The sequence below is a fragment of the Cygnus atratus genome, chromosome 7 (genome assembly GCF_013377495.2).
Source record: "Cygnus atratus isolate AKBS03 ecotype Queensland, Australia chromosome 7, CAtr_DNAZoo_HiC_assembly, whole genome shotgun sequence".
Taxonomy (NCBI): Eukaryota; Metazoa; Chordata; class Aves; order Anseriformes; family Anatidae; genus Cygnus; species Cygnus atratus.
Window position 1 is genome coordinate 34,915,780 of NC_066368.1, and position 13,893 is coordinate 34,929,672.

Sequence of the window (13,893 nt, forward strand, 5' to 3'; positions counted from 1 at the left end):
ACCTGCTGAAGAGTCACAAATGATGCAGAAAACTTATTAAGAATGCTTCCAGTACACCACATCAGGATCCTTTTGGGCATCCCAGCCTTTGACCTTCTACCTCCATCCCAGTCGTTCTCTCTATTCAGAAGTCATTTTTTCTTGTGTGTAAAGTTTGACCTCAACAGTTGAGGTAAACTGCTTTATATAGATTTAAATCCTATGTAATTTGCTTTTCCTTTGATTTGAGTAGTACATGTTAAGTTTACCGGAAGCAAGGCTTATGAAATAACCACTCTCTTCCACAAACTTAGAGTAACTTCACTCTTCTTTCATTTCCCTCTGTTCGGTTCATGAATCATATAGGTTATCCTTAATCTCTTTGCCTGATTTTCAGTGTGTTTATTAATAACCACCTTCTCTTAACTACTAAGCTCTTTGAACAGCTTTATTGTATTCTTACTGACTTAGGGCATCCATTTCCTCGTAGCTCTGGGTTGAAATGTAGTCATGCAGTGTTCTTTCAACTTCTGTCACTTCAGAAGTACTTGAGAATTGTTCAGCAGATGTGATGCTCTTTTTAAAAACTAGTAACAACAAAAACAGTTAACTTTGTTGATATATAGTCTTGGGAGAGGGGGGATTTATTTTTATTTTTTTACATTGCCTGTAATAAATCAGTTTGAATTACTTCTTGGACTCTTAAGGATTCTGCTTGAAAACCTGTAATTAGTATCTGACCACTTCATGACATTTCACATGCTACAGTATCTTCTTAACGTTTGGCAGCTGACTGATGGAATTCCTGAAGATTCCGTCTGTAATGATTTGAATGGGAATACAGCATGTGTGAATACCCATCTCCTGCACTCCAGACAGCACGTCTGGAACACGGTGTCGTTACTACTCCCTGAGGTCCTTTATTAGTCTGTGCATTCAGGAAATCCTTTTGATGTCAGCAGTTTTCTTTCAGGACTGTAAAACAGTATGGTGGAACGATGCTCAGAACTCCCTCAGGAAAAACCTCGAAGGGGTGAGTGTTGGCAGGTCTCAGCCCTTTGGTCGGGGTGCAGCAGCTGACCCTAGCAGTTGTCCTGCTCAGGTTTACATGGGGTTCTTGAGCCCAAGTTATGCTTTTGCTGTGTGGTTGTAAGCCTTCGAAAGGGTTTGATCTTTCCCACAAGGGAGCTCTTGGCTACTCAGCTGCAGAAGCTTCAGCTGTATTTTCATGGTTATGGTACAGATTTACAGATTTTATTCTCTGTTTTATTTTACTGAAGAAAAGTTCTGCAGGGAATTTTTGAACTGACATACCTGGTATTTTTTCTCCTTCCTTGTAATTACTGGGTATTAGATTGGGATTGTCATTCATGTTGATCTTTCCAGAACCACTGCTCAGTTCTTTCTCAAGTCTTAAGTTTATCTAAGTTGAGGTTTGTTTCATATTCTGGACAGTTGATTTAGCCTGTTATATTCTGTATTAAGGCAAATACTGAAGTGTTATATGTTCTTGTTCTTGCATGTTACATAATCTTTGCTGCTTTCATAACCTGTTAAGTTTTCTGTCTGTCAGATGAAACTCTTTCCACTGTTCAGTATTGCACTTTTCAGTTTCCCTTCCTCCATGCATTGCTGCTTGTTTTCATTCATGTTTTATTTCATTTGCAAGGCAGTTCTGTTCTCTGATCTGTTATTTGAAGACCACTTCAAAAGATACATATGAGTAAATATATCTAAATGATAGCTTTTGTAATGTAATCCCATTCTAGTCCTTGTAAATTACTGAGAGCAAGTCAATATTTTATCTTGTACTTTCCTACAACTGGCGTAGGTCTTCCTGAGCTTAGGGAGAAACCCTCCCTATTGGTCATGCTTTGCAACACAACTCTTTTCTTCTTCTGCAAAATTCTTTTTGTTTTATTAGCATGTTCTTTCATGATTTACAAGGCCATAAAGAAATGATATTCTGACTATCCATGTTGTTTTTTTTGGCATGAAAGCAGTGAGAAAGGCTCAGCTATACAATGACTAATCTGATTGCTTGCAAGGAAGAATCGGCACAAATTTGTAAGATGACATGAAAAAATCCAAGTAAAATTTGAAGCATTATGTTAGCTTATGATAGATTGCATTTTGAATTGGTTAACACTCATACAAGTGTATTTCTCAGAGTAAATTAATGAGTTTATTATAACTTAAAATATATTCATGGTATTTCTTAAAAACAAAACAAACAAAAAAAAACAGTTGTTCATGCATTGGTGCTCATTTTCCTACCTCAACAAGGTCTTCTTTCAGTGTTATGCATCTTGGTCAGTTAAAAAAAATTCCCAGTCCTATTTTTCTTCATGTTGTGTGTTTCAGAGAGTGCACTACCCCACACCCAAATAATGGGGGTGACATGAAAATGAAGTTAACAGTGCTGTCGTTTCTGTGTGGTTGTATTATCTCTTCACTCATTGATGATTAGGAAAATCAATAATTGTATTTGGTATGTACCATGTTAATGGATCTTTGTGATTTCTGTGAAGTCGGGTGTTTGAACTACAGTTAGGGAAGATGTGATTGCTTCAGATTCTTTTTTTTTTTTTTTTAATACAGCATATGTTGGAAAATCTGCTTTAGTTTAAGTTCATGTGTACTCAGGACTTAATGCATATACTGCATTGGAGTCAGAACTTATTTTGTCTGTAATGCACTCTCAGCGTAGAGCTGTTTCAGGCATTAGTGGAGCACGGCTTACCTGGAGGCTGGCCAGCAAGGTGGCTTGCATACTGTTGTGTTCTCAGTGCCAAAGTGGACCTAACATGAAAAATGAGTTTTGAGGCTTACTGAAGCAGATGAATGAGTTGTACTTGGCAAGATGTGCAGTAAATCCATTTTTAACAAATGCTGGTTATCTGAGAAAGCAGGTAAGTTACTGTAAGGTGGCATCATTTGGATAATGAAAATTTAGCCTTTAGGCTTGTACATTTTAAGACCACTTTGTCTAGTTAAAGAGCAGAAAGTAAGTACTGTTGCGTAAAATATGCAGTCAGGTGGAAAAAGAATACAAAGCTGGAAGCACAGGTTGCTTTCCTTACACTGCATCAGGATGTCAAATGCAATAAAGGGTTTTAGCATCCAGCTATAAAAGCCCCTTTAAAGGAAATGAAGAATGTTGAATTTTTCTGATGAAAGAGAAGTTTACTGAAGCTTTTTGGAGTGTCAACAAATTTGATTTAACATTGTTAGACCTTTTGTACAACTATTGAAAATGTAAGGTTGTGATTAAACTGAGCAATGATATTCTTTTTGGACTCCTAAGGTTAGGAAGGGGAATATATGAATTGCATTGATCTGAATTTTTACACCACTTAAATCTTGGCTGGTATTAAACACTGACAATATCATCACTGAGTTTGGCATGCAGGTATTTGTTGATGTGTGTGTAAAAAGGGACTAAAAAGGGATCCTACTCGTGTCCAAACGGTTCCAAGTTAATATGCATTTTGACTTTCACATTTGTTTTTTTCCCCTATTTATTCCTTACAGCATGAACCTAGGATAGTGCGTGTTTATTATTTTTGGTTTCTGTATAATCTTTCCTTAAAAACTATGTAGAATGATTTCTATTTTAGAAAATAAAAATAGTAAGAAGAAAGGAGAACTGTGTTTCAAGTGTGAGATCCTTGGCCCTCACGGAAGAGGGGTCTCCTGGATGGAGGAGGGGACTAGAGTAGTGAGAGGGAAACTCAAATTCTGCTTCCATTTAGAATTCTTTAGAGCAATGTAAATCTGTCTGTGTCTTTCTACAAAAGACAGGTTGTTCCTGCAGTTCTTAATTTCTTCATTTGCTATTAAAGCGTTTGCATGCACTGTTTTGCAATAGCTAAAATTAAAAATGAGAGTATGCTCCCAAATTGTCTTCACAGAATTACAGGAGCAGCTGAAGGGAGTAAGAACAATGATCCTTACGCTGTATGTATGGAAGTCATAACCCTAATGTTACTTTGGTGTGGAAACTTAAGCACAGGTAGCTCTACTTAAAAACTGGAGGGAGTTTTTGCATTCCGTAATACCTTCTTGAACTGGGTTTAGAGGAAGAAAATAAATAATAATAATAAAGAAGTCAATCCTTGCAACTCATTAGCACTTGATCAGATGAAATAACTTTGAAATTCTTTATCTTTGAAACGACAGAGATCTGTGATCATTATTTTACGAATGGATCTCTTGTTGTTTCATTAAAAAAAAAAAAAAGGCACTATCAAGGCACATCTTCGAAAGCTAATGCCAAGTAGTTCTAGAACTTCTTTTGGGTAGAATACAGTAAATTCCGGTATACATCAGGACTTCAACTTTCACATTTGCGACCTATATCTTTGCTGTCATGTGTCTACGATTAAAATGGGTAGAAATAAAATTAGAGATGAATTAATTGTCAGCATGTTGTGAAACGTAGTATATCAGACTGTCATCTCTTAGGTGGAAGACCTCTTTGTATTGATATCTGAGGTATCGGAGAAGACAGTAGACATCATTCATTGCTCATCTCTGATATTAAGAAAACAGAATAAGATCGCACCAAACTCTTTAATGTATGACTGCCCCTTAGAGGAAATTTGATGTGCTGTCCAGTTACAGTTATTGTCATGTGCTCATTTTAACCGGTGTTAATATGAAGCCTATCTCTCATAATTTGCTGGCAAGTCAAATCTTTACGTACTGGACTGATAAGTTGTGACATATGAAAACATGAGTTGTCTTTAAAAAAAAAAAAAAAGGCAGTAGCACATAGAATAGTGTGTCTGTGAGGCTGAAGGAGCAGGAAAAGAGCCCCTGTGCTGTAGCAGTTTCTTGGTTGTTGGGCTACCTTGGTGTATTTTTTTTCTACTTGATTTTTTTTGAAGCACGGAACATGTCTCTTCTCTCTAAGTAACCTTGTATCTATGAGTTCTTTGTCACTGTTGTAGTTTTCGAGGTCTTTGCAATTGTGACTGCCAGTTATTTGTCTTCTCTTTGGTAACTTGTAAGTACGGCGGAAGCAAGGGGCCTACTTGCGCAAAATCAACTTTCAACATGGATAGGGTTTTTCCAATAATGTAAAGTCTGACTGAATTGAGTTGTTCTTCTGCCAACTTGCTGGTGAAAACTCCCACGACTTACTTTGGTTTTGAACGGGATTCTGCAACCAAAAGTATGTGATTTTTTTTGTTGTTGTTGTTAGCGCTGACATCTTCGGTGAAGTTGTATTGTTCTTTTGAGGAGTTTTCTAACTGTCAGTTATTTGTCTTTTGGTCAGGTACAACTGGTAAAGCGTCATCTCCACCACCTGTAACAGACACAAGACAGATGAGCGAGAAGCTGGAGACGATACTATTTCAGCTCCGTCAGGTAACTCGAGAGAGGGATGAGCTGCGCAAGCGACTTGCACTTTCATCTCCTGGATCAACTTTTGATGACTGCAGGTAAAAATAAAAATAAAACAAATGTACATTTGAATTCAGTCTTCAGGAGTATTTTCAAGTGTCTTGTCTCCTGCTTGCTTGTAAAGCAGCAATAATATTGCAGTGCATTTATGTTGCCTGTAAGGTACCTTCTTTGTGGTGATGTAGGTGACCATATCCAGGTTTCAGAGCTGCATGTTGGATGCCTCCTCCTGCTTTTTACAGTAGTTTTACTGTGGGATTGAGGGGAATAGGGCTCAACTCTTTCTTGAGAAAAGCAAGCAAGCAAGTTGTTGAGGATTCTTAGGTTATGTTATGGAAAGAGGTGGAAGACTGTGTGTTTGAAGTGTTTGCAGTTTTGAAGTGGTGATTAATTGAGCGTTTTGTCCACAGGAGATGAGGTCCCGAGGTTTGAACCAGTGAATTGATGTTGAGAGAATGTTTTATCATTCATTCCTTAGCTAACCATCTTAGGCTCCCCACTCTGGGGTGGTTGCAAGGGATACTGTAGGGCTTGAGGACTTCTGTGTTCTGTTGGAGGGTCTCAAAGAGTTTCAGGGATGGGAGAGGAAAAGGTTGTCAAATGTTAACATCTTCTGCTGAGCTTTGTGTTACTTTTTGCCCACACCAAGGAACTTCTTATCTGAAGTCAGTAGAGCTTAGGCATTGAGGATTTTACGGTTTAGAATATTGTTCTCTATAATCCCGACTACTATTAATAAAGTTCTGATGAGCTGTCCTCTAGACTGCCCCAGTTTTCTCTTTTTAGTTGTCAAATCAATTTTCTGCCAATGTAGGATTTTTATATTTTCCACAACATACATGTTTACAGCTTAAAGAAATCTCATTAAAATAAACATTGTGTTTGTGCAGTGCTTGGACAGTTTGTTAGATGGAGGATGCTACTTTCCAAAAAAAATAAGTATTTGATGAGGTCGAAATGAATGAAGATGATTAGAAGATCATTAGATGACTTACTGTTTTCCTTTAGTAAAAAAGGAAATTACTGCTCTCATCTAAATATACATCTATGGTTTGTGAAAATGTGCTGGTATTTTTCACTTTGTTTTTTCAAAACAAAGTTTTTTATTTTTCAAAACAAAGTTTTTTTTATTTTTCACTTTTTGTCTTTTCACTTCATATAAAATTAATTGTCAACCTTCCAAGAGTCAAAGCCCAGATATTGCCAGCTACCACCCTGAATTGTCAAGTCTGAAAGACCACTGTTTAGGTGGTGACTCCGACAAGCCAAAAGGCTTTGGCTTTCCTATCTACATGTGCTGCTTCAAAAATCACTGTACCGAATGCAGGTGGTGTAGAGACAAATCTTGACACGTTATGGTGGCATGCTTAGAAATGGTTGCAGCTTGCAACACGTTCGTAGGCTGGGCTGGGCTGGCTGTGAAGGCTGGCAGTTGCAAAATTGAGAGCTGTTTTCAAAAACTGGTGTTGACTAAGTCCAGAGCAATGGAAGAGGAGCCACAGAAGTGGATTGTGATGAGCTGAATCAGATTAACACGTGTCACTGCTGGACAGGAGTAGGGTTGCTCATGCTGTGCTTGAATCACTTGACAGTGACTATACACACGCACGTGTTGCGGTGATTAAGCAAAGATTTAACTAAACTATTTAGTGGGATCAAGGTGAGCTTTATATACTTACGTTTGATGTTAGTAATTATAGTATTTCCCTTAGAGAACTGCAATACAGGGAAAACACCTAAAAACTGCTTTTGAGAAAGGACTGGTTTATGTGCAGTCTGTAATTGTTGTTGTTCATGGACCTAATAGTGTAAATGAAAATGTTTTAAAGTTGTTGGTCAAGCATTGCCCACAGGAAGGTTGGAGCTGCTCTTGGCATTAGCTTTGACATCCTAATCAAATATATCTAAACGTCAGTCTTGATGTGGCCCTCATTTATGATCAGGGTGATTCCCTTGGGATGCAGAGGATTTTTAGAGTTGTTATATGAATATCAGAACAACAGTTGGACGTCTGACCATAGCATTTGAATTTTTTTGTATAATTTGTTTCTTGTTTGAACCAATGCTTTCAAAGCAATAACTGGTGCTTCTCCTTTATTGAAATCATAATATTTTGTGTGTTCTGGTGCAATTTAGCATTATACTGTGGTGGTCTTATTTAAATGAGATTCAATCACTATGTGGTTTTGAATGGATTGCTTTATTTTAAGAGTTAATTTTTTGACTTCTGACCAATGTTTAGTTCCATATCCATATTCGTGCTGATTAATAAGCCCTTGAAACAGTAGTGCAGGACATAACTGCCTTGGCAGTGCAGGTGTTCTGTTTCATGTAGATGAACTAGAGTGCGGGAGGTTACTGGTGGCATTGTTGTTTGTTTCTCATTGTGTAGGTAGGCTAACTTTTGTATTTACCATGGTATCTTTGTTTATAGGATTTCTGTTTAGAATTATGCTTCAGCAATATATGAAATACAGATGTGATTGATGTTAGATATGTTTAAGTTCTCACCATAGCTTTGAGGCTGGCTTAGGTTATTTTTTTAGAAAAAAAAATGCACAAATATTTTGCAGGAATGTGCATTTATGATTACAAGCTTAATATGAGCATGTGTTAATGGAACTCAAAGATTTAGCTGAACTAAACCATGCTTCAATTAATATTCTCATTTTAATGACTGGGGGACAGATGATGTCTACCTACAATGATTTCACCCTAAAGAGTAATTTAAATCAATACTTGTGTTTTTAGTGATTTTGTCAAGGGTGTGAACATCTCAGGTAGTTTTACTTACGCTAACCTGGGTTATATTTTCAAAGAGAAATTAACACTGCAATAGTTATGGTAATATGTCTGTAACACTGTATGAATGAAGTATTTCTTTGTACACCCATAAACAGTGAAGTAAAAACAAACAGAAAAACTTCCAAGCAAACACTGAAAAGACATCCCTGAAGATCTGACTTTATATGTTACTTTATACAAATTTGGCTTTTAATTGTTGTTACAGTATGTCAGTTGAGGAAGGGATTTTTTTTTCCTTTGCCTTTGTTTTTCCCAGGAGCACTTGTTCAGGGAGGAAGGAGAAAAAGAGGAATTAAAATTGAAGACCTTACTACTCTGCAACCTAAACACAAGTAGGTTGCGAAAATGCACCTTCAGATCTCGCACACATTCCCTGAGCATCTGTGAATCAGATGTGACTGCTATTTATTTTTCTGTTACTCTCAGCACTGCAGCCATGCAAAACCATTTTATTTCGATTCAGATGCCAGCTGAATTTCTGTTCCAGAATCCATGCTGCTGTCCTTATATGAAGCGAAGAGGATTGTGATTACTTCTCAGGCAGAGCTTACAGTGAAGCCATTCAAGGGGGAGAATGTTGGCAAGGAAAGGGAGAAAGGGTGATCTGTGCAGCAGCAGACCAAATATGATAGGAGAATAAGCAGTCAAATTAGACATCAATTAATATCTTTCTTTTCTTGTTGTTTGTTAGAGGTATGAGACCTGGGAGATGCCATAGAGACAGCTGTCAGTAGCTTCATTTTCAAAGTAGAAAATTCATTGGTGAAAAAAATTTGAGACTGCAGAGGAAGAATAAAGTTCAGTGTAGAGTGTCTTGAAGAGTTTAGTGCTCCAGAAGAAGGTGGTATAATTCTGGTAATTTAGTTTTTAAAAAGATTTCTGATATTCTAATATAAATAGAGGTGTTATGTACAGTGGATACACATTTTAGACATAATCTATGCTGGTCAATTGCCAGACAAAATAGGTTATTTTGGAAAACTTCCACTCTCCCAGTTACCCTGATATACTTAAAATAAATAAATAAATCAAAATATCATTTGATGGACTTTTGCTTTCATGTCGTTCAGCTTACTGTAAATGGTCAAACTAGTCTCATCAAATTTTGCTGTCACAGACGCATGTATTTGGTGTCCTGTTGAGATTCTATGTCTTAACCCTAACCCTAGCTGTGGTTTTCCTAGGGAGCTGTAGATAAGGTCCTCCAACTGTTTCCAAGATGATGAGTTCTCCCTAGTATTGAGTTCTCCCTAGTATAGGTTTCCATGCAGCCCCCACTTGACTTTGGGAGCCTCTTTTCAGCCCCACTCACACTGAAGCTCTGTGCTTTTTCCTTGGAAGTCTGGGCATGATAATGCAGGGAAGCAGAGTGTTCTGTGGTTGTCAAGTGACGGTTCTGGTCTATAATACTGCTGCTCCAAAGAGATGAATGTGGACTCACTCAGTACCGTTTTCATTTGATTTAGTGTTGGACAACTGTCTCGTTGTTAGATGCTATATCTCAGTACAAAACTGGTACAGGTTTATCTTTATTTGTGGTTGCATCTTGATGTGAAGCGGTCGCTATTTCATTTAAAGTATAATACAGCCTAAGTATAGCCTGTATATATCCTAAGCTGTGTGACAGTGTTTATTGGATTTTATCCTAAGCTGTTATTTGACTTAATATTCTTTTTCTGCGCTAGGCCTAGTCCAAAACCTAATCATGACTATGAAAGGCTGAAAATTCAGTGCATGAAGGCCATGTCAGACCTTCAGTCTCTGCAGAATCAACATACCAAGACACTAAAAAGGTGTGAAGAAGCAGCAAAAGAGGCAGATTTTTATCAGTAAGTACTAGTAAAGCTATTAAAGGTGAGAGTTAATCAACCTTTGCTGTAAGGTATTAGAACATGGTAATCAAACCATTATTTATATTATTTCTCCACTTTAATTGCAAGATTAATGTTTGAATGCATCAGATAAAAACAATTTGGGACTATTTGAAATGAGACAGGTATGGACTGTGTCTTATTTTGAAGAATTTGAGGTGGCAAGCCCTCATGACTTGGTGGGACACTGACAAGGAAAGCCTAGTTACTGATTTAGAATTACAGTCCAGTAGTTCTACTGTCAGACTGGAGAGCAGAATATAATTTGAGAGAATAGAATTCATGATTTCTTACATGATGTGATGGCTCTTTTGCTGACTTACGTAAGTTTTATCACAGGCCAAGACCAGTTGTAAGCATTCATGAAAATGCAGTAAAACAGGCAGCAATTGTTGAATAATTATAGTCTGTGTTTTAGTTTAAAAATCAATCATTGATGCAAATAGGGAAGTTTTATTTACTTGGGAGGCAAATAAACTTGAGTTTACAAGGAAGGAGTATCAAGTATCTTCTCTAGTTTACCAGCTATTTCAAAAATGTAAAATTGTCCTATTCATTGCTTCTGTCTGTTTTTTATTTAATTATGGGCTTTCATATCTGCTGGTCATCAGTTTAGAGTCCAGTTTGTATTATTCTGCTTCAACAACAGAAGAGAGTATCAAACGAGTAGTCTTTATTTAATATGCAGTAGTATAATGTGTTCAAGTGAGTTTTGCTCTCATGAAGCAATGATTAGGTCTAATTTTGGGCTGTTACCTTGAATTCTAATTTGAATGCTAGCCTTATCATGGGTGTCTCGGTTATTTAGTTTCTAAGTGGGAATGAATATCTTTCGATAATTATGGCTTACATAATGAAATTTGGAATACCTTTGGTGGCTTTTTACCGACTTGAATGTAGTTGAAAGAGTACTTTTTGTTTGTTTGTTTTTTTAGTAGGAAACGAGATTTTTCTAGTTTTAATCTGTATGTTGGTTAGCTGGAGAGGCCAAGGAGGAAGGAGAGTTAATGAGTGGGATAATTACTGTTATCTCCAGTATGATCTTTGGCTCACAAACAGTTCCTGTTTGTCTATCTGGTTGCTTTTAAGTGGCATTGATGTGGTGGTATAGGTCCATCATCTCTTCTGATGCTGTGTAAGAGTACTACTGTATATTTAAACATTTTTTATACTTATAGATTTGTTCTTTTCTGACTTACCTTGTTCTTGGAATACTCAAATTTGAAAATTCGAGTTAGTTTGATCTATTTTCTTGGTAGAAAACTCATACTTGAAAATAGTTAGTACAAGAATCTGTCTAGGCAAATTTGCCTCTAAGAGCATATTTTCTGTGTGCCATGACAGCACATTGCACAGTCGGCTGCTGAGTGACCAGTCACAGCTGAAGGAGGACATGGATACCTTGAAGAGGAAAAACACACAGTTGGTGCGAGAACATAATCATCTCCAGCAGTCATGTGAGGAAATGAAAAGACTTCATGACGAGGATCAGAAAGAGATAACAGATCTACGCAGCCAGCAGCAGCTGGTAAGCTTGTAATGCAAATGCTAGAAGCAGTTGTAAGCTTTCCCTTTGGTAAATAAGTTAATAAAACCAAAGATGTAGTGTTGCTGGATTTTGTCTCACATAGTCTAGAACCTATTTTTACCCCCAGTGCTGTAAAATGTGAAGCATGAGATCTTGAATGCGATTTTTTTTTTTCTGTGACTAGATGGAGAAAGAACAAGGGATGTAGAATATTAAATAGTATGAAGAAATTTTGATGCAGAGAAGAACTAAGTTTACATGATGAATATTGTAGGTGACATTAAGTAGATGGAGGAGGGATCAAAAACCTAGTTTGAAGTTGCTAAGAGATGAAAAATACTGTTTTCAAAAGGTATTTTATAGGATGGGGCTAGCTTTAAACTTGCATGCTGTTTTTTTGTTTGTTTTTATTTTATTCAAAGTGTCACAAAAAAAGAGTGACTATTTTTCTTATTTTTGGTGACATCTTAAATGCTAGGCCAATGATTGAACTAAGGTTGCTTGTTTAGGGTCACAGACACTTGAGTTAGAACAAAGCTACAGATTGATTAATGTTTTTGAACTTGAGGCAAAAAAAGGCAATCTCTTCAGGACTGGAAGAAGCGGGCATTTCAGTACTGTGTATAATAGGCTGTCTCAAGAGCAAAGTTGCTTGCACGTTCTGGAGAAAGAAAGTCAAGAGGAATAGTCAGGAGTAACTGGTGCTATCAAGTCCATCGTTCACATCTGGAAGTCTGGTCATTAAGTTAAAACAGTTACAGTAACATGAAATGTTTAAATAGAATATCCCATTTAACTGTGTGTAAGCTGATTCACAGGGCAAACTTGTAAATCAAACATGAGGCTTCAGAAGCAAAACCTATGCAAACAAAAATAATTATTTGCTTGGGTAGGAGGGGTAAAGGTCAAAGCAAGCTGTATTGCTGAGTAGCACTTTTGGAGGTGTTCTGGGGCTAGTGCAAAAAGGAATGAAGGTTAGTATTTGGTTGTGACCCCGTCCTCTGACAGTTGTGCTGCGAAGTGGTTTAGTGACTTCGTTCGGAAGGTGGGTTATGTTGTGTGTAGCAGAAATGGCTGTTTCATGTAAATGTTCTGTGTTAACCTGGATAAATGGCTTAATAGTTTTGTGCATCAGCTTCTCAGTCTGCAAAGCAGAGGTGTAAAACCTTCAAGAGAAGGTTGTTGTATTTTTAGACTGTCTTGAAATCTGAAATTGTCTTGCAGCACAAAAGGAGGTTCAAGCATTGTTATATGTATTTATTGAAAGAAATTCTCACATCAACATCATGATAAGACCTTTAGAGAAAAGTATCTGTTACCCTCAATGAGAAAGTCGTGTAACTCTGTTTCTCAGCATGTCCAAGTGAATCATGTTTGTTGTCTTGAAGGGGCGCCAAGTTCTTTATCTTGTCTGTGCCACTTCTCATCTGAATTAGTCTAATTCTGTTTATGTTGATCTCTGAAGTGTTGTTCCATTGTCAGGCTGTAGCAAAACAGCATTTCAGTGGCCTTGGAGAGCATAAACTTCTGATTGAGTTACTCTTAGTGTGGGCTTGTCATTGATTTGCTGTTTAGCAGCTGACCAGATCACGTTTCTGCAGCTCACAATGTTTCTTGTTGCCATAGCTATCGTCTTTGGCCCATCTGGGACTATTTACTTTTCCTCATACTGGGATTTTGAATGGGAGACTTTCCTTATTCCCCTGTGTTGTGGTTTAGCCCGGCTGGCAGCTAAACACCACACAGCCGTTCGCTCACCCTCCCCCCTCCCTCTCTGGGATGGGGGAGAGAAACGGGAAAGTGAAGCCTGTGCGTTCAGATAAAGACAGTTTATTAAGACAGGAAAATAATAATAACAATAATAATAATAATGATAATAGTATTGCTAATAATAATGTGTACGAAACAAGTGATGCACAATGCAATTGCTCACCACCCGTTGACCGATGCCTAGCCTATCCCCAAGCAGCCGGCCCCCCACCCCGGCTAGCCACCCCTATATATTGTTCAGCATGACGTCAGATGGTATGGAATACCCCCTTGGCCAGTTTGGGTCAGCTGTCCTGGGTCTGTCCCCTCCCAGCTCCTGCTGCACCCCTAGCCTGCTTGCTGGCAGGACAGAGTGAGAAGCTGACAAGTCCTTGGCTTGGTGTAAGCACTGCTCTGCAACAATTAAAACATCAGCATGTTATCAGCGCTCTTCTCATCCTAATCCCAAACATAGCACCCTACCAGCTACTAGGAGGAAAATTAACTCTGTCCTACCCGAAACCAGGACACCCTGCTTCCTGTTTATGG

At 37.8% G+C, this 13,893-nt stretch overlaps 1 protein-coding gene across 3 annotated transcripts in view; it reads left to right on the forward strand.

Annotated features, from left to right (window-relative positions):
* DLG5 (discs large MAGUK scaffold protein 5) overlaps nucleotides 1-13,893 on the forward strand; it is a 107,996-nt gene that overhangs the window by 49,522 nt on the left and 44,581 nt on the right. For all 3 annotated transcript variants that reach the window (XM_050712030.1, XM_035541114.2, XM_035541122.2), the window contains 3 exons: nucleotides 5,264-5,429; nucleotides 9,882-10,025; nucleotides 11,412-11,595. In XM_050712030.1, coding sequence (XP_050567987.1) covers nucleotides 5,264-5,429; nucleotides 9,882-10,025; nucleotides 11,412-11,595 — 494 coding nt within the window. The remainder of the gene's footprint in view (nucleotides 1-5,263; nucleotides 5,430-9,881; nucleotides 10,026-11,411; nucleotides 11,596-13,893) is intronic.